Source organism: Periplaneta americana, chromosome 10 (genome assembly GCF_040183065.1).
Source record: "Periplaneta americana isolate PAMFEO1 chromosome 10, P.americana_PAMFEO1_priV1, whole genome shotgun sequence".
In the NCBI taxonomy this organism is placed as follows: Eukaryota; Metazoa; Arthropoda; class Insecta; order Blattodea; family Blattidae; genus Periplaneta; species Periplaneta americana.
Genome location: NC_091126.1, coordinates 170,902,413 through 170,930,409, shown reverse-complemented (window position 1 = coordinate 170,930,409; position 27,997 = coordinate 170,902,413). Strand labels below are relative to the sequence as shown.

General features: G+C 33.8%; 1 protein-coding gene across 6 annotated transcripts in view; it reads right to left on the bottom strand.

Annotated features, from left to right (window-relative positions):
- Positions 1–27,469, bottom strand: part of LOC138708149 (tRNA:m(4)X modification enzyme TRM13 homolog) — a 43,349-nt gene extending 15,880 nt beyond the window's left edge. The window contains exons 1-6 of one of the 6 annotated variants that reach the window (XM_069838398.1): positions 27,271–27,469; positions 23,276–26,302; positions 22,824–22,873; positions 14,378–14,568; positions 9,910–10,095; positions 407–640 (exon numbers count right to left, since the gene is read on the bottom strand). In XM_069838398.1, coding sequence (XP_069694499.1) covers positions 407–640; positions 9,910–10,095; positions 14,378–14,568; positions 22,824–22,873; positions 23,276–23,485 — 871 coding nt within the window. In that variant the 5' untranslated portion in view covers positions 23,486–26,302; positions 27,271–27,469. Of the gene's footprint in view, positions 1–406; positions 641–9,909; positions 10,096–14,377; positions 14,569–22,823; positions 22,874–23,275; positions 26,663–27,270 lie in introns of those variants that run through there. The other 5 variants (XM_069838399.1, XM_069838401.1, XM_069838402.1 and 2 more) reach the window with 5 other exon arrangements.
- Between the last annotated feature and the right edge of the window lie 528 nt (positions 27,470–27,997).

Genomic DNA, 27,997 nt, shown 5'->3' with positions numbered 1-27,997 from the left:
TGTACTTTGTAAATTTGTAGTGTTTTTTGTAACGCAGTTCTACTCCTGGTTGAGTGTTAGAGAAGACCGTATGGCCTTAACTCTGCCAGGTTAAATAAATTATCATTATTATTATTATTATTATTATTAAAAAAACTCCACTGCAACCTATTTTTAGTACTGTGGAAGACACGAAATGAGGAGTATATTGATGGAATGAAAGAGGGGGAGAAAATCTCTCTGCATCATCGGCTTTGTCCATCATGACCAGGCTGAGAATCGACCCTGGTCTATCCAGATGGAAGACTAGCCAAAGGCAACCAGGACAACATAAATCAGCTGTCTCTAACCTGGACCTATCCTTGATTTCTTTAGAATGCTGACAATTATGCGTAAATTAAACAGTTTATAATATGCATCTACTCACCTGTGGCTGCACCACAGAGATGTTTCCCCAGAGCCACTACCTTCTTGTATGCAAGAAGAGATGGAATATTTTCTAGACAGAGATCTGCTATGTCTGCACGAATACGTTCCGTATGTCTTGAAGTGTCTTTCAGCTTGTTGTCAAACTTATGACGCTGACTTGCACGGTCAACAAGAAACAACACAGAACTGTCATCTTCCTGCATTGTTTGTGCCACATAGAAACTCAGGAGACCTGTAAGATATACAGAAGTTCTATTAATATTATTATTACTTACTTATTTACAAATGGGTTTAAGGAACCCGGAGGTTCATTGCCACCCTCACATAAGCCCGCCATCAGTCCCTATCCTGTGGAAGATTAATCCAGTTTCCACCAACATAACCCACCTCCCTCAAATCCATTATTATTATTATTATTATTATTATTATTATTATTCCGGGTAGCTCAGTTGGTAGAGCAGCTGGCTACAGACTGGAAGATCCGGGGTTCGATCCCAGGTAGTGACAGGATTTTTTCTCGTTGTCAAACTTTCAGAACGGCCCCGAGGTTCACTCAGCCTCCTATAAAATTGAGTACCGGGTCTTCCCTGGGGGTAAAAGGTGGTCAGAGCATGGTGCCGACCACACCACCTCATTCTAGTGCCGAGGTCATGGAAAGCATGGGGCTCTACCTCCATGCTCCCCAAGTGCCTTCATGGCATGTTAAGGGGATACCTTTACCTTTTTATTATTATTATTATTATTATTATTATTATTATTATTATTATTATTATATTTCTTAATTAAATTGTTTATTTATGTATTTGTGTATTTGTTTCTTTCTTTATTTATGGCGAGTCCTTGGCATCAACTCCTTTGATTTGATTACCTGGTTGGGTTTTTCCGAGGTTTTCCCCAAACCAAAAGGCAAATCCGGGGTAATATTTTGGCGAATCCTCGGATCTCACCTCATCTCACTACATCTCGCCAAAATATTGTAAAAAATTGCACAAAATTGTAAAAATTGTAGAAAATTACTAAATTGTAAAACTATAAAAATTTGTAAAAATTGTAATTGTAATATTGTAAAATTTTGACTTGTTCCACATCTTAAAGCTTCATTGCTCATGTAAGATCTATGGAATAAAATAAATGAATGAATTCTGGTTTGGTTTAGTTTAGTTTAGTCATTAGGTCTTCACTTCCACACCACCAGAAATACAAATACAATAATAATAAATATCACACTATACACAAAGTAAAACCACAAGAAATTATATAAAAGTTACAGTCAAACTTTAAATAAGTGATAAATTATATAACTGAATCGTTCATTGTTGAAAGGAACTAAGTCCACATTTTTGTCAATTTCATTTTTTTATCAATTTGTAATGGGGAAAGCAAGCTGCATCTGTTGGTGTTGGAACGAACTAATCACTCATATTCCTTTGCTTCATTTGAGGTGGTCAATCTTGTCATTCGATCTGTAGATAGTGCTTTTCAACACGGAACTACGAAGATTCCAGGTTGGCGGCCCTGTGCTAACAGTATATCCTGCCTCCAATATTTCGCGGGTTTTATGAGTCTGCAGAGACTGATTGTTGATTACTAGTTGTTCGTCGCATTAAATGTTCAGATTTGATTATTCTGTACTTGATAACAGTATCAGATAATGGAAGAAGGAATACACGAGAAATTGTAATCTTATTAGCCTATTACAGAAAGCCTATCCTGAAGGACGAGTTCCAATCAAAACAACCAACTAGGAGATGTGAGGAAAGTTTATCGTTACGTTATTACATCAGGAGATAGCAAAGATTTCTATGATGAAATATTGCAATGGCCAATGGAACAAAAAGAACCTACTTTATTGAAAAAGGTAATTATTTGTATTGTTGCTCTGTATTTACCCAAGAATAATAATATATTGGTTAATTCAATCAAATAGTATGGATATTTAAAAAAACTTTGTTTTGTTTTCTGAGTTATTCTCATTACAAAAGTGTATGACTACTGTAAACATTCTTTGTATTTTGTGAAAGTAATGTGTGTTATACTGCACCATGCAAGTAACATGTTTCATAGTTGATTTTTTTCTTAACACATGCATTACAGGTGATTTAATAAATTCCCAATTTGTTCTTATAGGCCAAAATAGAGCATTTCCATGTTGAAAGGAACTAAGTCCAATGACGTGTTTCCTAGATTAGAAAGATTCTAATGACTGTGAGAATATTTTTGTGAGTCTAAACTAATTCTGTATGCCTATATTTTATGTGCACAATATGTGTTTGTTTAATCTTCGATAGATTACTCACAAAACAGTTTTTTTTCGATTATCTCAAAACTGTAAAAAGTGGACTTGGTTCCTTTCAACAATAACCGATTCAATTATATCCTAGTCAATTAACGAACATAAACAAGAAACTTGCAATTTTAAATCTAGAGAAAAAACACATATCAACACATCTAGCAATATTTTAAAACCAACGAATAATAAAATATTTTCCAATTTAATTTTAAATTGTGATTATGTCCAGTAATCCTTCATGTCTTTAAGTAACGAATTCCAGAGACGAGGTATTTCTCCAGTGTAGGAGGGTGAGTATAAAGAAGTTTTGTGATGAGGGATAGAAAGAAATGTAAGAAATTGAAAGCGCAACACCAGATAATTCGGAGTAGAAGTATGTGTAATTCTAAATAAAAAGAGACAGTGAATGTATTGTTCTTCGTTCTTTCAAACACACCCATGAAAGTGAAATAACTGGAGAGAAGGTTTTACATGGTCAAATTTGCGAGTAATGCAAGAATAATGTAATTAATGCCAATGTTTAAGGAAACCCTGTTAAAGGGAAATCCTGCTCTCAAGGAATACTTTTCAAGTGATTTTCTGGTTATAAAGCTCAAAATATCGACTCGACTTTCAATAATATAGTATCAGCTTATTCAATAGCGCATCTCAATTGTTAGTAATGTGGCGTCACACAGATGATGTTATTCTTTATAGTTCTTTATTTTCTTGCGTTGCTTTGCTTTCTCAGAGTGGTTACTTTGCTTGTTTGTTCTCTCGAGTTGTGTGGATCCTATTTCCAATTGTTTTTGTTAGTTGAAGTTGTTTATGCATCATTATAATGGCGATTAAGTAGAAGAAATTAGCTATCGGACAGAAACAGAAAATAATAAGGACTTTCGAGGCTAATCTTCAAATAACACTACACATATGGCAAAAAAGCATGGTTTGCCAACTACTTCATTATGAGGAATACTGAAGAAGACAGAAGAAATTTTCAATGTCAACTTTCAGTGTGGTTCGGATTCAACCAAACATAAAAACGTTTGTGCCACACCATTTGAAGAGTTAGGACATACTGTAATGAAATTTATTGTAAATAATAATTGGTCTAATTAAATGGTTATAATTAGGGGGTGGATGTTGATGAAAAGTCATCTTCTTATTTTTCAATTAGGACAACGCCTATTAATATAGAAATCATTTCTATGTTAATAACAACGTAAAAAAAGTAATTTCTTATATTACATTTTTTGATATTTTTAAACTAATAGGTCATTTTTATATATTTTTTTCCGGCATTTTTGGTCATTTTTAATACTTTGAAGAACTTTTGGAATGCATTTTACTTCCTTCTTTACCGACAGATCTGTTAAATCATTTTCAAAACCAAATAAGTATGTACTAATTACCTACCGAATAAGTGAATAACAGTGAAGTTTGAGTTTTAGAGTTTGGAATACTCTAAAGTCCATCCCTCATTCCACTTAAGGCTTCACTTCACACAACGGAAGTAATATAAAATGCTTGACAGCAGCTTAGTTTAAGTGACGACTTTGACTGCTACTGTTCTTTTTTTGGTATGAGAGTGTCTTTGGAATTTATGTTTGGAAAGCGGAAAACTTTCACAATGTCCTGGACAGGACTTGCGTCCTCAACATGGTTGAAGGGATGTCTATTGTAGCAGAGAGTATTTTTAACACAAAGATTGCAAGAATGCATGCTGCACCCACAATTTGTTTTGTCATTCAAACTCCCACATCTGAAAGATCTGGTAACAAAAGTAAAGCGCGGAAGGAGGAGATGGAGAATGGATGCATGACATGGACCACCCCTGACTGAAACGCATTGTAAACCCTCATTAAAATCTATGGTTTTCCCTTAAAATCTTCATTTTTTTGCATGTTCTTTTCCTTTATCTTGGCCAAATTCCAGGAAGTTGCAGGGCAGTCATTGAAACAAGATGACTGATTTTTAAGAAGTTGTAGTGTGCGTACGGTGAATAATATTTAAATGTCATTTTCTTTTAATTTTGTCATTTTCCCATTAGTTTAAGTGCATTTTAATGATAATTTTAAGTAGATTTTTAGGTCATAACATCCGCCCTCTCGTTATAATAAAGTTCGGTAAATAACACACATGTTAGCACTATTTATTTGAGCCTTTCCTTACCATTTTATATAAACCCCTTTTTAAGGAAAACCCCTATTAAAGGGGGGGGGTGGGAGTAATCCCTCAGAGATTCGTTAAAGGGGAATTCTACTATAATACTTATTCTCAAACAGGCTAGTAATAGTAACACTTATATGAGCAATGGCTTACATTTCAATCAACTACCTACCACTCCTCCATGCTAGTTGGACAAGATGAGTGTATTTTTTCATAATATAATGGAGAATTGTAAAGTGCTTGGAATTAGAAATCAATTAATCAATTTTAATGTTCACGGAACCATTTCTGTTTTCATATTTATAATGTGGAAGTAATATAACTATGCAGATTTTAACAGCATATTCCTTGGATAGAGTGCCAGCACAACACAGGATTCTAATAACATGTGGTAGGGACCGGATTTTTATGTAATTACATATTATATTCCTTTCAACCTAAACGTATATAAATAACAAATCTTTGCGAATCTTGTAATTACCGTTAATATATTAAAATTTGATATTATATATTCAGGGGTTTTATTCACTTTTACTTACTTACTTACTGGCATTTAAGGAACTCGGAGGTTCATTGCCGCTCTCACATAAGCCCGCCATTGGTCCCTATCCTGAGCAAGATTAATCCATTCTCTATCATCATATCCCACCTCCCTCAAATCCATTTTAATATTATCTTCCCATATACGTCTCGGCCTCCCTAAAGGTCTTTTTCCCTCAGGCCTCCCAACTAACACCCTATATGCATTTCTGGATTCGCCCATACGTGCTACTTCCCCTGCCCATCTCAAACATCTGAATTTAATGTTCCTAATTATGTCAGGTGAAGAATATAATGCGTGCAGTTCTGTGTTGTGCAACTTTCTCCATTCTCCTGTATCTTCATCCCTCTTAGCCCCTAATATTTTCCTAAGCACCTTATTCTCAAACACCCTTAACCTATGTTCCTCTCTCAAAGTGAGTGTCCAAGTTTCACAACCATAAAGAACAAGAGATAATATAACTGTTTTATAAATTCTAACTTTCACATTTTTTGACAGCAGACTGGATGATAAAAGCTTCTCAACCGAATAATAACAGGCATTTCCCATATTTATTCTGTGTTTAATTTCCTCTCGAGTATCATTTATATTTGTTACTGTTGCTCCAAGATATTTGAACTTCTCCACCTCTTCAAAAGATAAATTTCCAATTTTTATATTTCCATTTCGTACAATATTCTCGTCACGAGACATAATCATATACTTTGTCTTTTCGGGATTTACTTCCAAACCTATCTCTTTACTTGCTTCCAGTAAAATTCCCGTGTTCTCCCTAATCGTTTGTGGATTTTCTCCTAACATATTCACGTCATCCACATAGACAAGCAGTTGATGTAACCCGTTCAATTCCGTCCGTTATCTTGGACTTTTCTAATGGCATACTCTAGAGCAAAGTTAAAAAGTAAAGGTGATAGTGCATCTCCTTGCTTTAGCCCACAGTGAATTGGAAACGCATCTGACAGAAACTGACCTATACGAACTCTGCTGTAAGTTTCACTGAGACACATTTTAATTAATGGAACTAGTTTCTTGGGAATACCAAATTCAATAAGAATATCATATAAAACTTCTCTCTTAACCGAGTCATATGCCTTTTTGAAATCTATGAATAACTGATGCACTGTACCCTTATACTCCCATTTTTTCTCCATTATCTGTCAAATACAAAATATCTGGTCAATAGTTGATCTATTACGCCTAAAACCACACTGATGATCCCCAATAATTTCATCTATATATGGAGTTAATCTTTTACTTCTCTAAATGGAAAAAAAAAAAAAAAAAAAAAAAAAAAACTTCTGCTGAGGAAGATTACAATTTGAAATATACAGATTTAAAAAGCCTTTTTGCCTACCCAAGAAAGGATATATTTCGGGACGAAACATAAACGTCCTTAGTTCCAGGAAGTAATAGAGGCACTTACCCCATACCGCCCACTGTAAATATGAGTGAACAAAGGGCAACCTTTCTCAGACAACTACCTCGTATTGTAAAAATCACTCAGAAAGTAGCGTTGCCTTCATGTGGCAGAGTGAGACGAGGACGACATGATTTGTCTCGAACTATAATTGTTCTGCACATGTCTTAACAAGCCGTTCCCATGCAATTTGCAACCTTACCCACCCTCTTCCTAATCCTTCCAGAGGAAACCCATGTCAAGTCTGGCATGAGCCACAATAAAGTAGCCGACTTATGAAAAGAAGATGGAGTAAAGGAACAAACTGGAAAGATGTTGAAAAATTAAAATATATAGCTTTTCAGGTTCTAGCTTGACTTCTTTACTTTAAATTTAGTAGACCTATATGGAAATGGGAGCAATTAGAAAATATGGTTCTAGGCTGGAATAATCCTCCTCTTCTCAATGAGACAGGAACATCACTTTTCAAACAACAGTTTGTAAATGCCTATAGTTTGAGGTTTAAGTAAGTACTTTGTTTCTTACAGGGAGCAGCTAAAATGCACGTGTTCCACATCTCTTCTTATTTTCTCCTAATCCAGTAAAGCGAAACAGTGCTTGCAGTTCTGTTGTGTCATTCACTTCACTCAGTTCTCTAGTATTAGTACTTACAGTATAAAGTGCAAGTGAGTTTATCTACTGCTTTTAACTAACTAAAATGGCCCCTGTATCTTCAACTGTAACAACAAAAATAAAATCATGAATTGTGATGGACGAAGCTTTCCCTAAGATGGAAAAATAGTATTGTGTCAAGTGTGGGGTAAAAAAGTCGGGTGCTCTATGAAATCACAACTGGAGAGTCTTACCTATCCTATACCTGCCAGATATTGATATTAAATATGTTCATGATTTTACATATTTTGGTACATATTCAGCTTATTTTTCTTACATAAATATGTACATATTTCACACCTTGATATTACATAAAAATCCGGTCCCTACATATGCGTCTCAAATGAATATTTTTCTCAGTAAACAAAATCCCCTAAATGTTAACACTGTTTTACTGGATAAGTACAATCCATATGATTCTTACACTTATTGGAGAAACTGACAAAGAATGATTAATCCCTTTGCAGGTTTTCAATAAAATAGACGGTTTTCTTGCAAATTAAATAAAAATATTAACACATATCATTATTTTCTGCCTTTAGAAAGCCTGGTAAATCTACTGGAGTGACTAAGTGACGTTCAGACCGAATGTGGGTGTGCTTTTGTATGTGAGATAGCGATGTGCTGTTTGTCGAACTATGCAGACTTTCATCTTAATTTTCTAATTAACCATGCAATTAATTACAAAACATAAAATAGGTATTTTATTTATTTTTATATATTCTACTTTCTCCCTCCCCAATCTGCACAGTTATGACTAGGGCTAGGATTTTGATGACCTATAAATCATGAAAAAATGTCCTAAAAACAATGCATTTATGAGCTAAAAATCTTTCAAAAATGCCCTTAAAAATGCCCTAAAAATTGATCTTACATAATTGGCTTAGTAGGAATATTAATATTTAGACTAGTAATTAAATTAAATTCTAGTACCAACATTCAAGTTTATTTAATTTTACATAATTTTTCTAAGTAGTACACTTCAATTAATTATTTCACCTGATGTAGTTCCATGTAGTCCACCACAAGGCCACTCTTATCCGGAACTAGCAGGTACAGAGGAGTCTATATTAAAGGGGTGGTTGGACTGATCCATTACGTGGGGGTGTACTACGTTAGAATACAATATTTGTTAATTGATTAACTAGGGGACTTACTCGTGTTAATTATGTAAGATTTGTGTGGCTTACAGCTGTTTCAGTGCTTCACACACCTTCCTCAGGGCCTACTAGATCTCGGTGTCATCTCGAACTTCTCTGCCTGTTATGTGGGTGCGTTTGATTGTTGAAAGGTGTTGAAGAGTGGAGTCAAATAGTGTGTGTGTACTGAAATTGATCTGTGTGTTGAGAATTTGATCGGGGTGTGTTTTAGTGTATTTGTATATTTCGTATTGTTCTAGTGTGTTGAGTTTTTGGTTCTTGGGTTGTATGTGTAGGATTTCCATGTCCGCATTTATGTTATTGTATGTATGGTTAGCATTGGTTATGTGATCAGCGTATGTAGATGTATTGTGTCCTCTGGTTATTGCTTTAATGTGTTCTTTGTAGCATGTTTGGAATGATCTGCCTGTCTGTCCTATGTAGAACTTATCGCAACTATTACATGTGAGTTTGTATACACCTGTGTGGTCGTATTTATTTGTTTGTGTTTTTTATGTGTTGAGATGTCTTTGTAGTGTGTTTTCTGTTCTGTATGTTATGTTGTATTTCTGCTTTCTGAATGAAGATGCGATCTTATGTGTGCTTTTGTTTCCATATGTTAGTGTGATGTATTTCTTGTGTTTGTGTTGTGTTTTGCGTGTTTTTGTGTTTGTTAAGTTTTTGTTTTGTCTTTTTTATGATGTTTTCTATTAAGTTTGGATTGTATCCGTTTTCTTGTGCTATGTATTTGATTGTGTTCACTTCTTCATTGTAGTGTTGTTGACTCATGGGTATGTTGAGTAATCTGTGTACCATTGTCCTGGATGCAGCATGTTTGTGCTGTATGGGGTGGTTAGATGTGTTGCGTATGTGTGTGGTGATGGTGGTTGGTTTTCTGTATATTTTGTAGGTGTGTTTGTTGTCAATTTTTGTTATGGTGATGTCTAGGAAATTTATGGAGTTGTTGTGTAGAAAAACAATTAAAATAATATACAAAATAATGGATATTAATTGAAAAAATACGTAGAGAAAATATCAAAGGAAATAAATAATATTTTACATTAATAATGGGGATTTATGGCCAAAATTAAATGAAATTACCCCAAAAATGACCGAATAAAACAAAAAATGCTCTTATGAGTCGTAAGAGGTAAAAAATGCAAAAGAATGCCCTAACAAATATGATTTAAAACACTCAGTTTATCACATAACATATAAATACTAAAGCAGCAATGTTTCTGGCTTACTAGAAAAAAGATGCAATTTCATTAAAATCCTAGCCCTAGTTATAACACTTCCACCTGTATAAAATTACCTCTTCCAGCTCCAAACTCGATATATGCTGTGTCCTTCTGCATAAGACCGACTTTCTCTGCATGGCCCAGAAGAGAAGCATTTTGCAGCAAATGTTTGAGTTTATTTGGTCCATATGTAGGATTGTTGATTTCCTCTGATAATACAGCATGACTTAAGATCTCTCTCTCAAATGATGGCACAAATTCTGAAACAGGTCGTTAAAACATTTACTGAAACATACCAATACAATGCTGTATTGTATTGTATTTATTAACATTCCATAGTATTCATACATTGCTTTACAGCTAGAATATGAAACAAGTCAAAAAACTTAATACTATTATAAAGTCTTAATTTATAGTCACAGTCTAGATGAAATATACACAGACGAGATTTACAATATAGTCTACTAGTACAACACAAAGTTTTAGTATCATTTTCATTAAGTGTTATTGAATGTCATGAATTCACCTACAGAATAGAAGGCGTGAGAAATTAGGTACTTCTTTAATTTGGCCCTAAATCATTTTATGTTTTGAGTTTCAATTTTTATATCGATAGGGAGGCTATTAAAAATTTTTACTGCCATATAACGCACTCCTTTTTGATAGCACGATAGACTTCCCGATGGAGTATGAAAGTCATTTTTTTGACGTGTATTTATGCTATGAACTGTTGAATTAGTTACAAAGTTTTCACGATTACATACGAGGAAGATTATTAATGAAAAGATATACTGACAAGCCATGGGCATTATTTGTAGTTTTTTTAAAATAGTCCTACACGATTCCCTACATTTGGCACCTACTATTATTCTAATTACTCTTTTTTTGTGATAGAAATATATTGTTACTATCTGTGGAATTTCCCCAGAATATTATTCCAAAACTTATTACCGAGTGGAAGTATGCAAAGTATATTATTTTTAAGGTATTGATATTTACTATCTTTTGCATAGATCTAATAGCAAAACAAGCTGAATTTAGTTTGGGGATAATTTCTTTAATATGATTTTTCCAATTTAACACATTATCGATTTTTAAGCCAAGAAATTTGGTTGTTGTTGTTGCTAATAGGGATCTATTATTAATTATTGCGCTAGAAATTTGCGACGTTGAGTTTGGACAGGATTTAAATTGAATTATGTAAGTTCTTTCCACTGCCATCAATAAAATTTGACTGCAAAGGAGCAAAGATATTAATAAAAACATGTAAATATTTAAGTAGGTGCAATTAAATTTTTTTTACATACAGTAAGTGGCAGAAACATATGGGCAAAATATTCGAAATTATTATTTTCTTACTACTGCACTCTCCTTTGCAATGAATATTGCAATTCAGCTGTTTCCTACAAAGCAAGCATATATATGAACTGTAGTTTTTTTTAAATTTTAGTTGGTTATTTAACGACGCTGTATCAACTACTAGGTTATTTAGCGTCTATGAGATTGGTGATAGCAAGATGATATTTGGCGAGATGAGGCCGAGGGTTCGCTATAGATTACCTTGCATTCACATTACGGTTGGGGAAAACCTCGGAAAAAACCCAACCAGGTAATCAGCCCAAGCGGGGATTGAACCCGCGCCTGAGCGCAACTTCAGACCGGCAGGCAAGCACCTTAATCGACTGAGTCACGCCGATGGCTGAACTGTAGTTTCTTTGCATTACTTACATCAAGAAGAGCTACTTAAAGCTCCAAAAACACAAACAATACTTTCACATATGAAGAATTCGCGGGAAAAACGATGAATGTCACAGTTTTGTTAAGGTTGATGTCATTATCTAATTCAATGGATCACTACGAAATTTAATGTTGTTCTTATGAAAAATGGTAAAAAGGAGAATTATCACCACGAATACAGTAATCCTTTCCTTTATTTTCTATAGAAACAGCACTACATCTTGCAGTTATAGACTCAATTAGATCATTATCTAACCCTTAACAGAAATGTGACATTCATCGTTTTTCCCGCAAACTCTTCATATGACAGTGAAAGAAACAGGAACAGCAGATCTTCTTGAAAATATCACCCCTATCTTGCCTAGACCTCTAAATAATTAACATCAGATTAAGATATCAAATTAATCTTCAGTTATACTTAACTACGAACTTTTGGTTGTATAAATACTAATTTTAATTTATTTTGTCTTAACTTTAATTTAAATGTAACTGACGAATCTTTTCAAGTGAATTGTATTAACTGAAGTTTACAGAAAATATTTGTTTCTTATAAGTAAAATGGTGAATGAAATTTATTTTCATTGTATTTAGACAGACATTTATTAGTTTTTAAATTCCGATTGTCGTGAAATGATGTTACACACTAAATATTTTTACAGGTGAAGTGAAATTACAAATTCCATATTTCTGGTATCTCATCTGATAATAATAATTAATTGGTTGTATAAATACTAATTTATTTTGTCTTAACTTTAATTTAAATGTAACTGACGAATCTTTTCCAGTGAATCATATTAACTGAAGTTTACAGAAAATATTTGCTTCTTATAAGTAAAATGATGAATGAAATTTATTTTCATTGTATTTAGAGAGACATTTGTTAATTTTTAAGTTCCGATTGTGGTGAAATGATGTTATACACTTAATATTTTTACAGGTTAAGTGAAATTACAAATTCCATATTTCTGGTATCTCATCTGATGATAATAATTAATTTCGCTGTGGCCTCCTGTTTTCCACAAGAGAAGGAATCCGTTCACTGAACTCAATAACAAGTTAAAATGCAATCTAACCACCAATGAGATATTGCACTGGGTAGTAATGAAGAATTTTGGAGGAAATTACAGTACTAACAGAAATAAAAGTACAGTTTATTAGTTTTCTTTCATCCTATAACATTTTAAATGCGTACATTATATATAGTGTAATATTTTTATTTTCCTACAAAAAATCTGAAAACTTGGGGTCGTATTATATTCAAGGTCATACTGGATTCGGGCCAATATGGTATATATGTGTGTAAATTAATTTTTTTTTTGTTTTAACTATCAGTTTTGCTGTCTATTTAATTTCTCCTCTCTTTTTGCAACTTCATGCATTTTCCATTGTACAATGTAATATTAACTAACAGAAGCCATAATCTTTTGCCAGAAAATATAGAAAAGTTACTTGTGTTGTACTGTAGACAGTGTTGGGTCCAACCAATGTAAGAACAATGTTTTCCTCCCCTTCAGTGTAGAACATTGTGTTACTTAGATCTTGCATTCAGGTAAAGATTTGATGATGCTGGAAAACTGTTTAATTGTGCACATTTATTATATTTTATGCTCGACCATGCCGAAATGTAGTAATTATATAACTGGTAGTAGCCCTTTAATGCACCTCATTAAAGTACACCTATTCATTATAGTTCAGTTGTTCAGCCAATGAGAAATCACCATTGTAGCATTATAAAAGTGCAAGTATCGATTATTCTCAGATATGCAATCGAAAGACAACTAGTGAAATGTCACAGAGGCTGGAAATCCAATACTGTCGCAGAAGGTTATGTTCTGTTACTATAATAATTAGCGTTAATTGTAAATAATATTCAAATAAAGTCAATTTGTCATCTCGTTTTTCAATTCTAAATCAATTTCAAGGTTATATCAAGATTAATGTTCATGTTATTCTCTAGATTATATCAAGGTCAATGACATTCGTTCCTCGGAAAAAATCAATATTTTCGCGTCTGCACACATCTCACAATTTAGAAGGTCAGTTCTGCTCCTCACTTAGATAACCATAACATGAATACTTATGAATAATTCCAAGTTAGAAATATGGTCGAGCATAAAAAGTCGTATGAAAATTGTCTATAATAGCAATTAAGACGCTCGTATGAAACATACTCGCGTCTTAAGTACTACCATTATAGGCTTGTTGCATAATGTACTATTATTTCACAGCATATTGAATATAGACAAAACTATTAATCTGTAAAGTCTTATTTTGTAAATAATGATTATACCTGCTCTAATTGGCTTAGGAATGAAGATACATTAGAATCGAAATATTTATTTCATATTTTGATATTCTGCCAAGATAAATGATATAAGCCACCGGAGTAGCTTGGTCAGTTAAGGTGCTTGCCTGCCGATCCGAAATTGCGCTCAGGAGTGGGTTCGAGTCCCTCTTGGGCTGATTACCTGGTTGGTTTTCTCCAACCGTAAGGCAAATGTCAGGTAATCTGTGGCAAATCCTCGGCCTCAGCCACCAAATATCATATCGCTATCATCAATTCCATCGGCACTAAATAACCTTGTAGTCGATACAGCGTCGTTAAATAATCAAGTAAATAAATAAATAAATACATGATATATTTTGGCAAAATTTCCTTGATATTGTTCCAGTCTCTAGTTGTAATATTTCCAATAGAATGAGGGTTCAAGTGTCAAAATGAATAACAAGTAATAGCAAAATCGTTGCTAGACCGAGGTGTTTGTTTCAACATAACCTACATATCTAGCTATGATACTGCCTTACTTTGATATACAGACTCGATTTTCTGTATCAGATGGGAGAGCTCTGTTGGTTCTAGGTCAGCAAGTTTTCGACATTCCTGACTGGTAGATTCATCTCCGCAGTTGATTCCTGGAACTATGTAGAGAGGCTGTTCTTTTGGTCTTGCATTGCACACTGCCAAATGCTTCTGCAATTTCTTTGCATAGCACGAACTGAAAAGATTAAGGATTAATAATGATAATAATAATAATAATAATAATAATAATAATAATAATAATATATTTATTTTATTTATTTATTTAGAATATTAATGTGCAAAACAACAGCACAAGGCCAATTACAGTTTAGCACGATACAGAACAGAACAAAACAACAAATGATGATGAGAATGAATGATAGAAAATGGGAATGAGATAAAAATACAAACAATATATTAGTCGTATAATATAAGGGTAGCCAAACAACAAACTATACATTAAACGGATCTGAATTAATATAATGGGAATTGGCAGCTTTAATGCATCTGACAACTGGAGAGAGAGATTTAAGGCTTATAGGTATAAAAAATTTTATGAGATCTTAAACCATTCGTAGGGGCCCGAAGGTAGATATTGCTTATGAAGGATTCACAATCAATATCACCCTTTAAGGCCTTACAAAAGAATAAGTAGTACAGTTCAATACGTCTAGCATAAAGGCTAGAAAAGTTAAAATATTTACAAGTACGCTCATAATTGAAAACAGATGAATTAGGCAAAAACCTAAAGGCACATAAATTTTCTTTGGATGATTTCCAATTTAGCCGAATTGGTAGAGGTAATAGAGTTCCAGGCGACAGTTGCATATCCTAGTTTAGATCTGATTAATGTATAGTATAGAATTACAAGAGTAGCTGGCGTAGAAAAGGAATAAGTTATAGACCTTACAAGTCCGAGCATTCTAATGGAATGATTATAAATATGTTGGACATGATTATGAAAATGTAATTTGGTATCGAGTAGAACTCCCAGGTCTCTAATACAGTCTTTCCTTATTATGTTGCTATTATTAAGAGTGTAATTAAATTTAAGAGAAGTGGTTTTTCTAGAGAAGGAAATGACAAAAGTTTTCGATTCATTAATTTTCATTCCATTATTAGCAGACCATAGCTCAATATCATTTATATCATTTTGCAAGGTTACACAGTCAGCCAGACTATTTATTTTGCGAAATATTTTAAGGTCATCGGCAAATATAAGGCAGTTAGAACTTATTCTTTTACAGATGTCATCTATAAATAATAAAAATAGTAGAGGCCCCAAAGTGGAACCCTGTGGAATTCCACATACAGTAATATAAGGATCAGAATAAGAATTTCCAAGTCTGACACAGGATTGTCTATCTTTTAAATAATTTTCAAACCAGCCCAGGTAATTAGTGGTAAGACCAAAAGAGTTTAATTTACTCAGTAACATATTATGGGGAACAACATCAAATGCTTTGCTGAAGTCAAAATAAATGGAATCAATTTGACACTGAGTTTCAACTATAGGCATAACATAATTGAGATAAGAAACTAAATTAGTAGTCGTAGATTTTCCTTTTGTGAAACCATGTTGGGCCGAATTGATTTTGTTTTTCACGTGAAAAGAAATATGTTTATGAATTATTTTTTCAAAAATTTTTGAGAAGTTATTAAGTATGGAAATAGGTCTATAATTACTTAAAATAGCTTTATTACCACTCTTAAATATGGGAATAATAGATGCTTCCTTCCAAAGAGAAGGATATACCCCTGGTTTTAAACTCAAATTGAAAATGTAGGTTAAAACAGGTACGAAAATTTCAGAGAATAATAATAATAATAATAATAATAATAATAATAATAATAATAATAATAATAATAATAACAACAATAATAATAACAATAATAATAATAATAATGGCAGAAAATGTCGACATGGAAGAAGAAACTCTGACAAGTCCTTTTCAACTCAACAGTATATTTGTTTTATGTTCATTTAGAAAATAATAAGTAAATGTCATGCAAGCAGCTATTTATTTATTTATTGACTCTCCCTTTGAAATACAGAGGCTATTCCGAATTGATGTTATGTTAAAAGGGGATAGTGAAGCAATAACAAAATAGAAATGTCTGGTGCTGTAGATTACATAAGAAATTAAAGTGGTATCATTGCTTCAGCTGAATGGCATTGCACACAGTTTTCATACATAAATTACAAAATTGTTCAGTTTCTTTACTCTTGTGTAACAGTACAATCAGTAATGCTTTTCATGTAAATTTAATTTAAATTTGAAGCCACTGACCGACATGACCAGCTTGCAACATTGTAGTGGGTCTTTCTACATTAACTCACGTTACATTCAGAGATATTTATGAACTTATTAAATACTAGCCGTACCCATGCGCTCCGCTGCACCTGTTAGAAATAAATATAAAGTAATTACATAATTAAAATAGGACGTTTGATCCAGGGAATATTCGTGTTTGATAGAAGGATAAATCATTTAATATGTTACTTAATTTAAATTGTATTTAAATAATTAAAATGCGGTCATTTTGGTCCAGAGAGCAATCATTTGGTGCAATGACAATTCCTTTAATGTGTTTCTTAATTGTTATTACATGCAACCATAGTTTAATGAAGATTGACATATCATTTAGTTTTAATGTGTATACTTTATATTACTTGCTATATGTTTCAGAAGTTACTGTAATAACATTGTAGAATTATGTCCATCTAGAGAAACTACACTTTCCAATGGTGAAATAATAATTTTTTTTTTATTTTAGTTGGTTATTTAACGACGCTGTATCAACTACTAGGTTATTTAGCGTCGATGAGATTGGTGATAGCGAGATGATATTTGGCGAGATGAGGCCGAGGATTCGCCAGAGATTACCTTGTATTCACATTACGGTGGGGGAAAACCTCGGAAAAAACCCAACCAGGTAATCAGCCCAAGCGGGGATCGAACCCGCGCCCGAACGCAACTTCAGACCGGCAGGCAAGCGCCTTAACCGACTGAGCCATGCCGGTGGCTGAAATAATAATTAAACAATTAATTAGCTTCCGATATTACTTCATACAAACACAGAAACATTATCTGTAGGCTATGTTTAATAGCTTTCGATTGTTGTTGTCCAAGGCCCCTTATAGACGAAGTCATTTGTTTTTATTTCAGTACAGCGCCTTAGATGATGTTATTGTAATTTTAAAACTCATTTATCTCATTAAATATCAGTCCTATCAAACTTTTGTACAGAATAAAACTTATCGGAAATTATCTTAAAGAAACTTTTGTTATGTAACATTTTTCATGAAAATCAATAATAAGGGAGATATTTCGATTTATTTAATTCAGGCCCCCTTATAACCCACCTTTTAAATAAAGTATTTTGAATGCCATATAGCACTAAAATCTAAGTTACAACGAACTTAATTTATATTCCAATTTTCATATAAATCGGTTCAGCCATTATCACGTGAAAAGGTAACAAACATCCAGACAGACAGATAGACATACAAACAAAAATTTCAAAAAAGTGATTTTTGGTTTCAGGATGGTTAATTATACATGTTAACACCAATTATTTTTGGAAAATCGAAAATTACCAGAAAAATTTTGGCTACAGATTTATTATTAGTATAGATACTAAAACAAAAAATGAAGAAAGTTTTTTGCCTTAGCCACTGCATTAAGGAACATTCTTCATGGCAGTAACCAGTAATGAGGAATATAATTATTTGTAATTTATCGATGAAATAGTTCTAAACTCACATTTAATCAATAAATCCCAAACAATTAATTATATTCCAATTACTGGTTACTTCTCTGAAGAATATTCCTAAATGCAATAAATAAGCCAAAAAACTTTTTCTATCTTTTGTTTTAGTGTATATAATGTGTCTCAATGTAACGTGAGTTACTATGAAATTAACCTAGCCAGAAAGGGAAATGAGAGGTGGTTCACTAAGGCAGACAGACCTGAGTTCGTTGGCCTCTTACATCTGTATTACGAAAAGAAAGAAAACTGTGTTAGTGGCAATGTTGCAAGACTGCTGAAACTTCGTACTAAATTTTCTAATTAACCGTGCATTTAATCACAAACCATAATATAGGTTTTAGTGTAGCCTACCACTTTAGTGTACCCTATCATTCCTTTCAAACTGCAGGACTATTTCACTTCCACCACGTACAGAGTATCACAGCTTGCATTACCATATCAATACATTATTTTTGGACAGTGAAGCATTCTGATACACGAACTCAACTACAAAGTCTTGAATAGGGATATCTTATGCGAAGTTTTACCGTCAGATGGCAGGAGCGTTCCATGTGGCGCAACATGTTGTAGGGCTATATTTTGTCATATGGTACAGTTGATTACGTTTTCCCGCATGTTGGTTTTCTGTGCGAGTCAAAATTATATTTACAGTTATTTTGTATAACCTATTATAATTTAATATAATTCAATATTTTCTTACCTCATAATTTAATTTAATTTACAATAAATAATAACTTAAACCTGTATAATATTGAGCGATTCCCCGAGATGGGTGAGGAAATCTGCAGTATGCAGAATATAGATACGAGTAAATTGAATGTTCATGAACCTAAATGAGAACTTTGACAACAATATGCACGAATAAAGTGTCGAAAGTGAATATTGCCCTCTTTAATAATTAGTATTTAAGAACCGTACGCTAAAAACAGGATATACAGCCACCAATGTGTTTTTCTTTTTATGGGGAAGAGACTATCGAGATTCAATTCCTTGTATTTTTTCTGTAGTTGCAGAAAGATCAAATGCAATTTTTAATAGGATGATATAATATGATCGCAATAGTATCACGATTAGTAGTGTGTTTTGTAGGTTAAGGACATGCAGTTTTGATTACTGTGTGGAATGATTTTGAAAATTTGAACTTAAAACATGGCTTTAATAATTAGGGTACAGTAAATTAAAAAAAAATTATTCACGAAATGGATTTCACTAGGGATCGTCCTGGATAATAAACATCCTAGTTTATCGACAGTATACTGCAGGCGTAAAATTTGGAGACTCCTACAACTACTCCATAATATAATCTAAGCTAACAGCTCGCTGTCGAGGTTGCATATGTTTTTTTTAATTTTTCTTTTTCCTCTTCCAAAATGAAACTACAGTCAACAATTCCTTACTTGAAGTAGTTACTTTTATTTAATAGCCAGCTCTTTCGAGGCTCAATTTTATTACTTATATTTTTTAAGGTTTAAAGCATATATTCAGAATATTTCGGGACCTGATTGAAGACAAAAAGCTTTCCCTGGTTTTCACATATAGGAACATAATAAAAATTTGCCATTTTTAGTTGTTTTTAAGAGTATGTAATATACTAATACACTACGTATATCCTCAATGTTTATATACCAAAAAACAAATGCACACGCAAAGCGCATCCCTCATAGTACACATGCGCTATCTGTTGGTGCTAGTTCAGGATATCCCTATTGAATGAGTCACCCCAACAATGTTGTAACAGCCACAAGTTATAAGGTTCAGAATGTTGGAAAAAGTATTTTTTAACGAAATATCCACACTCTAGAAAGTTTAGTTGAGTTTTATAATTAAATCTATGTAATTAGAATGTTTAAGTACGATACAAACTAAACCTTCAAGAGTTTGAATACTTCGTTAAAAAATACTTTTCCCAACATTCTGGACCTTATAACTTGTGGCTGTTACAACGTTGTTGGGGTGACCCATTCAATTTCAGATACAGAGCAACAAAAATTTTAGATCTGGTATAACAGCATTGCATAAAACAACATTCAAATGTTTTTAGAGTACTGTGTTTGTTGGAGGGAAATAATATTTTGTCTGGAGGGAGATGTGTCTTCAATATACCCTATGCTGGGAAAAGAAAAAACGATATCACACACATTACGTTGTTATTCCAGGGATTGCCTCAATGAATACTTTGATCCAATTTCAGTTTTTTACAAAGAATGTAAAAATTGTACAATTTGCATAATAAATGTAATAGTAATAATAATAATAATAATAATAATAATAATAATAATAATAATAATAATAATAATAATAATAATAATAATAATAATAATAATAATTCTTTATTTATAGTGGCAGAGTTAAGGCCATAGGGCCTTCTCTTAGTCCCTATTTACACTTGCTATTTGTCGTTCGACTTACAGCGTGGGCGCATGCGCAGTACGGATTTCGTTCCGTTCCTTTCGACATCTGCTGAGTAGAAGCTGTTTCTATTTCTGTGCGACATTTTCTAGGTGGGCCAGCCGAATTGACGCGACAGGACCCGAACATGGTTTGGAAAAGCAGTAGCAGACAACTTTTAATCAGCTGTTTCTCTCTTTCCGCGCTTTTTAGCATCATGTAAGAGTGGAACAAAAATCAAATAATGAAATTAATCAAGCTTTACGAGGAATTTCCATACTTTTATGACATCAGAAATAAGGACTATCACAATAGGATTCGGAGGGAAAATGCACTGGAGATTATTTGTAAAAATTTGGAGTCTGTTCACCCCAATAATATTCCCTCCGACATCAAAACAAAAATAAAGAACATCAGGAGTCAATATGCAAGAAAAAAAATTAAACTTCCTATTCATTTTAATATAATATCTATTGGACAATTTTGTTCCAGTTTGAAATCTTTACTGAGAACATGGAATAACCCTTTCTCCTGCCTTCTGGACCTCCATCTCCTTTCCCAGTCTCTCTCTCTCTCTCTCTCTTGTTTTTTTAGTGCAAGTTAACAAAACACTTGAAGCTGCAGAAGCTAAAACAGCTACTTTTTATTGTTAAAATCCATTCTGTTCATTTAAAAGGCTCACCACATAAATTCATACGTTGCTCGAGCTCGTAGCAGACGAGAAATCTGCCAAGAGTGAATGGTGATACTACATTTAGTCTACAGAAAGCGCAACAACTTGCGTCGACTTGTGGACGAAAAATCTGCCAAGTGTAAACGGTGATGCTACATATAGCCAACAGAAAGTGCTTGATGTTGCGCGACAAATAGCAAGTGTAAATAGGGACTTACACTCTACCAGGTCACAAAAGTATACAAGCAGTTAAAATTTAACATATTAAAAAAAAAAAAATAAATAATAATAATAATAATAATAATAATAATAATAATAATAATAATAATAGCATAATAAAATCGACGCTAAACAACATGAAAATAATATCATAATAGTAAAAAAGAAAGTAAAATACATTGGAATATGGAATATAGTAAACACAACTCATTTAGTACAAATGGTTAATATGGAAAAACTTAAGGAAGAATATATCAAAATGGAATATAATTAAATAATAATAAAAAAAGAAAAGAAATACGAAAATTAAATAAAAAGGCTATGATAATAAATTCATCGGCTGATAAAGAGAAAAAAAAAGGGGGGGGGAAAGGGAGGAAAAAGAAATAGATAGCCTATATTTTTACAAAACTATGGCAGAGAAAAGGGCTTATAACTGAAAGGAATCTAATTTAAAAAGTGCAATTTTAATTTATTTTTGAAACTAGACAATGTCCGACAGTCTCTGACAAGTTGTGGTAGAGAGTTCCAGAGATGAGCTGCAGAGACAGTGAAAGATGAAGAGTAGAAGGATGTTCTGTGTTAGGAATGGAGAGTGTGGTATGGTGTTGTGAGCGAGTATCTATTTCGTGATATGAGGACAAATGTTGAAAACGAGAAGCTAGGTAGCTAGGGTTAGAGGTTTGAAGAATATTGAAGAGTAAAGTGAGAGAGTGAATAGTTCTTCACTCTGAGACGGATCCAGGACAGCATATTTAGTGAAGGTGTGATACAGTCAGATCTACGGACGTTGCAAATAAATCGAGCGAATGCATTATGAACACGCTGTAGTCTGTCAGTCAGTCTCATGTTAAGGTCAGTGTAGAGAGTGTCACAGTAATTAAGATGAGGCATCAAGAGCGACTGCACTAAATTCTTCTTGAGAAGCAATGGAAGGAAATTTCGAATTCTTTTTAGTGCGTGAATTTTCATAAAAATTATTTTACAAGTGTGTGTGATTTGAGTATTCCAACTTAAATTTTTGTCCATATATATTCCTAGACGTTTTACTCTATCACTGTAAGGGATAACAGTTTCACTCATTTTAACAGAGATAAGTCACCTGTGTTTAATTTACTTAAAAGTCGTTGATGTCCCATTATGATTGCCTGTGATTTCTCCGAGTTCAATTTCAGTCCAAACTTTTTCGTCCATGAAATAATCGATTTTAGGTCACTGTATATTGGATGATTGGGATAATCATGAGTGACAAGTGACGTGTCAGACATTACAGTAACAATTGAGGTCTGAAAACACCTTATTCAACAAGAACTGGAACTTGTAAAATGTTAATAACTTTACTATAAAGAGAAATAGAATGGTAGAATCCAATGACTTTTCTCAACATAAATACCTACTGTTTTCTATCATATGGGCATTCTATTCGAACAGGATGCTGCGATTCAGCCTGTAAACATAGAAACAAAACATGATTTATGAGTTATATCTCTAATCACATACATATCAGATTGATCATTCTCATATTATGAAACGACAATATAAAAAGAGAACCACTAGGGACTTCACTATCGAAAATGATTTTATTTTTTGGCAACGACTGCTAGGTGGAAATACTGCTGCAAACTATTACTCCATGCAATTCAATTTGGGTTATAACGTGACTACTTTTGCAGTCGCTAGATGGCAATATAGTGAAACTGATAAAAGTTCATTAGGCTGATCAATCTGTTATATAATGTGATCAGGGGTTATATTCATTTCCAACAGTTCAAATTCTTTTATGGATAAAAGTAGGCCTAAATTAAAATTAATAGCACATAATTTTTTTACAACGACTCTTCAAACTTACCTCTTTATTACTATCAATGCTAGTGTCACCATTACTTGTGCAATCAACCACCATGTGCTGACCACAATATTTTTCACCTTCCTTAACAGTCATCTTGCAAAACCTCTCCTTCCTTTGAACGTAAAACTGGCAATGTATTTTTGGTATCAGTTCGGTATCTGAACACCAATCCTCATCAGTACACTTGATGTAGCACTGTTTCCGATTCATTTTGAAGCACTATTTCTTCCTTATTTCATTTTAATATAAAGGATATGTGCGTCGTGGCTATATGGATAGCATACTTCTCAACCTAACGATTCGTGGTTAGGTTCCCAACATAATTTTCCATCTATGAGAATCGTTGTTCTGACATATACTTCAACACCAGGCAACCACTGCAGTAATACTCAACCCAACTTCTCAACCTAATGATTCGTGGTTAGATTCCCAGTAAACTTGATGTAGCACTGTTTCCGATTCATTCCGAAGCACTATTTATTCTTTATTTCATTTTAATATAAAGGATATGTGCGTCGTGGCTATATGGATAGCATGCTTCTCAACCTAACGATTCGTGGCTAGGTTCCCAACATGGGCAATGTAAGAATTAATTTTCCATCTATGAGAATCGTTGTTCTGACATATACTTCAACACCAGGCAACCACTGCAGTAATACTCAACCCAATTTCTCAACCTAATGATTCGTGGTTAGATTCCCAGTAAACTTGATGTAGCACTGTTTCCGATTCATTTTGAAGCACTATTTCTTCTTTATTTCATTTTAATATAAAGGATATGTGCGTCGTGGCTATATGGATAGCATGCTTCTCAACCTAATGATTCGTGGTTAGGTTCCCAACATGGGCAATGGAAGAATTAATTTTCCATCTATGAGAATCGTTGTTCTGACATATACTTCAACACCAGGCAACCACTGCAGTAATACTCAACCCAACTTCTCAACCTAATGATTCGCGGTTAGATTCCCAGTAAACTTGATGTAGCACTGTTTCCGATTCATTCCGAAGCACTATTTATTCTTTATTTCATTTTAATATAAAGGATATGTGCGTCGTGGCTATATGGATAGCATGCTTCTCAACCTAACGATTCGTGGTTAGGTTCCCAACATGGGCAATGGAAGAATTAATTTTCCATCTATGAGAATCGTTGTTCTGACATATACTTCAACACCAGGCAACCACTGCAGTAATACTCAACCCAACTTCTCAACCTAATGATTCGTGGTTAGATTCCCAGTAAACTTGATGTAGCACTGTTTCCGATTCATTTTGAAGCATTATTTCTTCTTTATTTCATTTTAATATAAAGGATATGTGCGTCGTGGCTATATGGATAGCATGCTTCTCAACCTAACGATTCGTGGTTAGGTTCCCAACATGGGCAATGGAAGAATTAATTTTCCATCTATGAGAATCGTTGTTCTGACATATACTTCAACACCAGGCAACCACTGCAGTAATACTCAACCCAACTTCTCAACCTAATGTTTCGTGGTTAGATTCCCAGTAAACTTGATGTAGCACTGTTTCCGATTCATTTTGAAGCACTATTTCTTCTTTATTTCATTTTAATATAAAGGATATGTGCGTCGTGGCTATATGGATAGCATGCTTCTCAACCTAACGATTCGTGGTTAGGTTCCCAACATGGGCAATGGAAGAATTAATTTTCCATCTATGAGAATCGTTGTTCTGACATATACTTCAACACCAGGCAACCACTGCAGTAATACTCAACCCAACTTCTCAACCTAATGATTCGTGGTTAGATTCCCAGTAAACTTGATGTAGCACTGTTTCCGATTCATTTTGAAGCATTATTTCTTCTTTATTTCATTTTAATATAAAGGATATGTGCGTCGTGGCTATATGGATAGCATGCTTCTCAACCTAACGATTCGTGGTTAGGTTCCCAACATGGGCAATGGAAGAATTAATTTTCCATCTATGAGAATCGTTGTTCTGACATATACTTCAACACCAGGCAACCACTGCAGTAATACTCAACCCAACTTCTCAACCTAATGATTCGTGGTTAGATTCCCAGTCAACTTGATGTAGCACTGTTTCCGATTCATTCCGAAGCACTATTTCTTCTTTATTTCATTTTAATATAAAGGATATGTGCGTCGTGGCTATATGGATAGCATGCTTCTCAACCTAACGATTCGTGGTTAGGTTCCCAACATGGGCAATGGAAGAATTAATTTTCCATCTATGAGAATGGTTGTTCTGAGAACCTTTCCACTGCAGTAACACCACTGCCTAGTAAACTTAGGATGATTTGTGGTTCACATACACACGGACTCTCCTAAGGAAAAATCAACAGCCATCCAGAAAGGCTGTTTCACAAGGTAAGGACAACCAAGTACTAAGTGAAAGAACAACTTAATAAAATATTCTATAAATTTTTTCCTGTATTCACTATGGTTTAATAAATACTGTGTTTCAGTGTTTCATAAGGAAGATAATGACATTAATGTAATTGAACTTTCGATTTCACTATCCACCACACACGAGACTGACATCTGATTTGTGCTGTGTTATTTCATGCTGAAATTAAACTGAGAAATGGCATAACTTTACAAATATAGGCCTACATAGGTCTAATATCTGGAAAAATAAATAAGCGACTGTTCGTAATGTCGAGGATCAGTATGTTTGGTATCAGTTCAGTATCTGAATGCCAGTCCGTATCAGTAACCTTGATGTAGCACTGTTTCTGATTCATGTTGAAGCACTATTTCTTCTTCACTTTGAAACACTATTTCTTCTTCATTTCATCCTAATATATAGAATGTGTCCATCGTGGCTGTGGATAGTATGTATACTTTCCAACCCTTTGGTTCGTTGTTAGATTCCCAGCATGGACAATGGAAGAATTAATCTTCCGTCTATGAGAATGAGTGTTCTGTAATATTCACCATTCCTATACTGTGGAAGGCAAGAGGCAAACCACTCAGTAATATCACTGCCTAGTAAACATAGGGCGATTTGTGGTTTGCAAACCCACGAGCTCGTCTAAGGGAAAATCAACAAGGTGTTTCACAAGATAAGGACAACCAAGTAGGAGGTGAAGGAGGAACTTACTAAAAGAGGAACTTAGGTTCGATCTGCTTTCTTCAGACTTGAGAGAACTTTGGTATACACTTTCCTCATTCTGCCAACAATTTATCTTAAAATACGAAATAAAACAGATTTGTCTGTTTGCCGAATGCACATCACGTTTACGACAATATATTTTTCAGTGCCAACAATATATTTAGTGTGCACAATGTATGGAGGAAGGAACTGGCCACCCTACCTCATTATCTTGTTGGACTACTTGCCTCATGAGTGGCATCGCTTGTGAGGTTCAGACCTGTCTTCGGACAGCTGACTTGGGGGGGAAAAAAAAAAAAAAAAAAAAAAAAAAAAAAAAAAAAAAAAAAAAAAGTTGAAATTTTCGGAGAAGAGATAAGGAAAGTAAACGTGTTCTGAAGCTTATCGAAACTGGGGAAATACAAAAAATATTAACTAAATATTCAACAGTTTAAGGCTGAAATACTGTGAGCCTCTAAGTCAGCCATTTTCAACTGGTGTGGCACAGTAGTATGCTGCAAATGACTCGTTGGTGTTACAAGAAAATAAAAATAGTAAAAGTGGTCGTAGCACACAAAAAAAAAAGAGAGAGAGATATGAGAGTCCAGAAGAGTCAACTTTCAGTGAACGCAGTACAAGCCAACATTAAGTAAACACAGCATACGTGCGTGATCGGAAGACAGTGTAGTCAAGCTTCCAGATCGGGATAACACTATTCAACACTATGCGCAACTGATGTCTGATAAACTTTATGAATATTTTCTAGCTCAAATAATTTGCGTTTATCATGTCCTCGGCAATGATAATGCGTATTCGACAAACCTGTTTCCCCTTTTTAGTATGTTAAGATAATTGTCAATGAGGTATCCGTATACTGAAATTTTCACTTTAGAATAGTTAAAACATACATTCCGCTGAAGCTCCTCTTTCACCTCTTAGCTGGCTGACCATATCTTTTGAAACACTCTGTATAACCGAGACAAAATATTGACGAATCTATACTTTTAATTTAGTGTCACAAGACCAAAAACGTAAAAATCCGCGTTATTTTTTGGCTCTTTATTATAAAAGATTCCACCATGTTCTCCGCCATGCCAACTTATAACCATTAAATATCGAAATTAATGTGTTGCCAACAGTTGCAATTGAAAAGTCACTTCTTTATGGTTGATAGTTTGGGGGGGGGGGGACGAGGTGTGTGTTACTTAATGAAAAGTATATGTGATGGGTCAGAATTCAATGGGAAAATTGTCATTGATCATTGACCCCACTGTCAGTAACATTTGACAAGCTTAGGTAGTGTTTGAGTGAAGAGATAGATTAGTGACAAGTTGAGCCACTAAAAGTGATTAAATGTTAAGAGAGCTTGACAGAGAAAATAGCTTTGTGGGCATTTACCCATTGCCAGTAACAAATTGCCCCAATGTCGGCGACAAACTGAGGTTGGAATTGAATCTCGCAAATAAAGGGATATTTTGTCATTTTAATTTTCATATGTTGGTAGTAAGTCGCCACGCGGCGGATACAAACCAATGGCGGGAGAATTCAAATGTGTATGAGAAAACTAATGTATTTCAATGTTTTAATTTTTTTGTTTGCGTTATTAATATAAACGAGACTTTGAACTCCGACTGT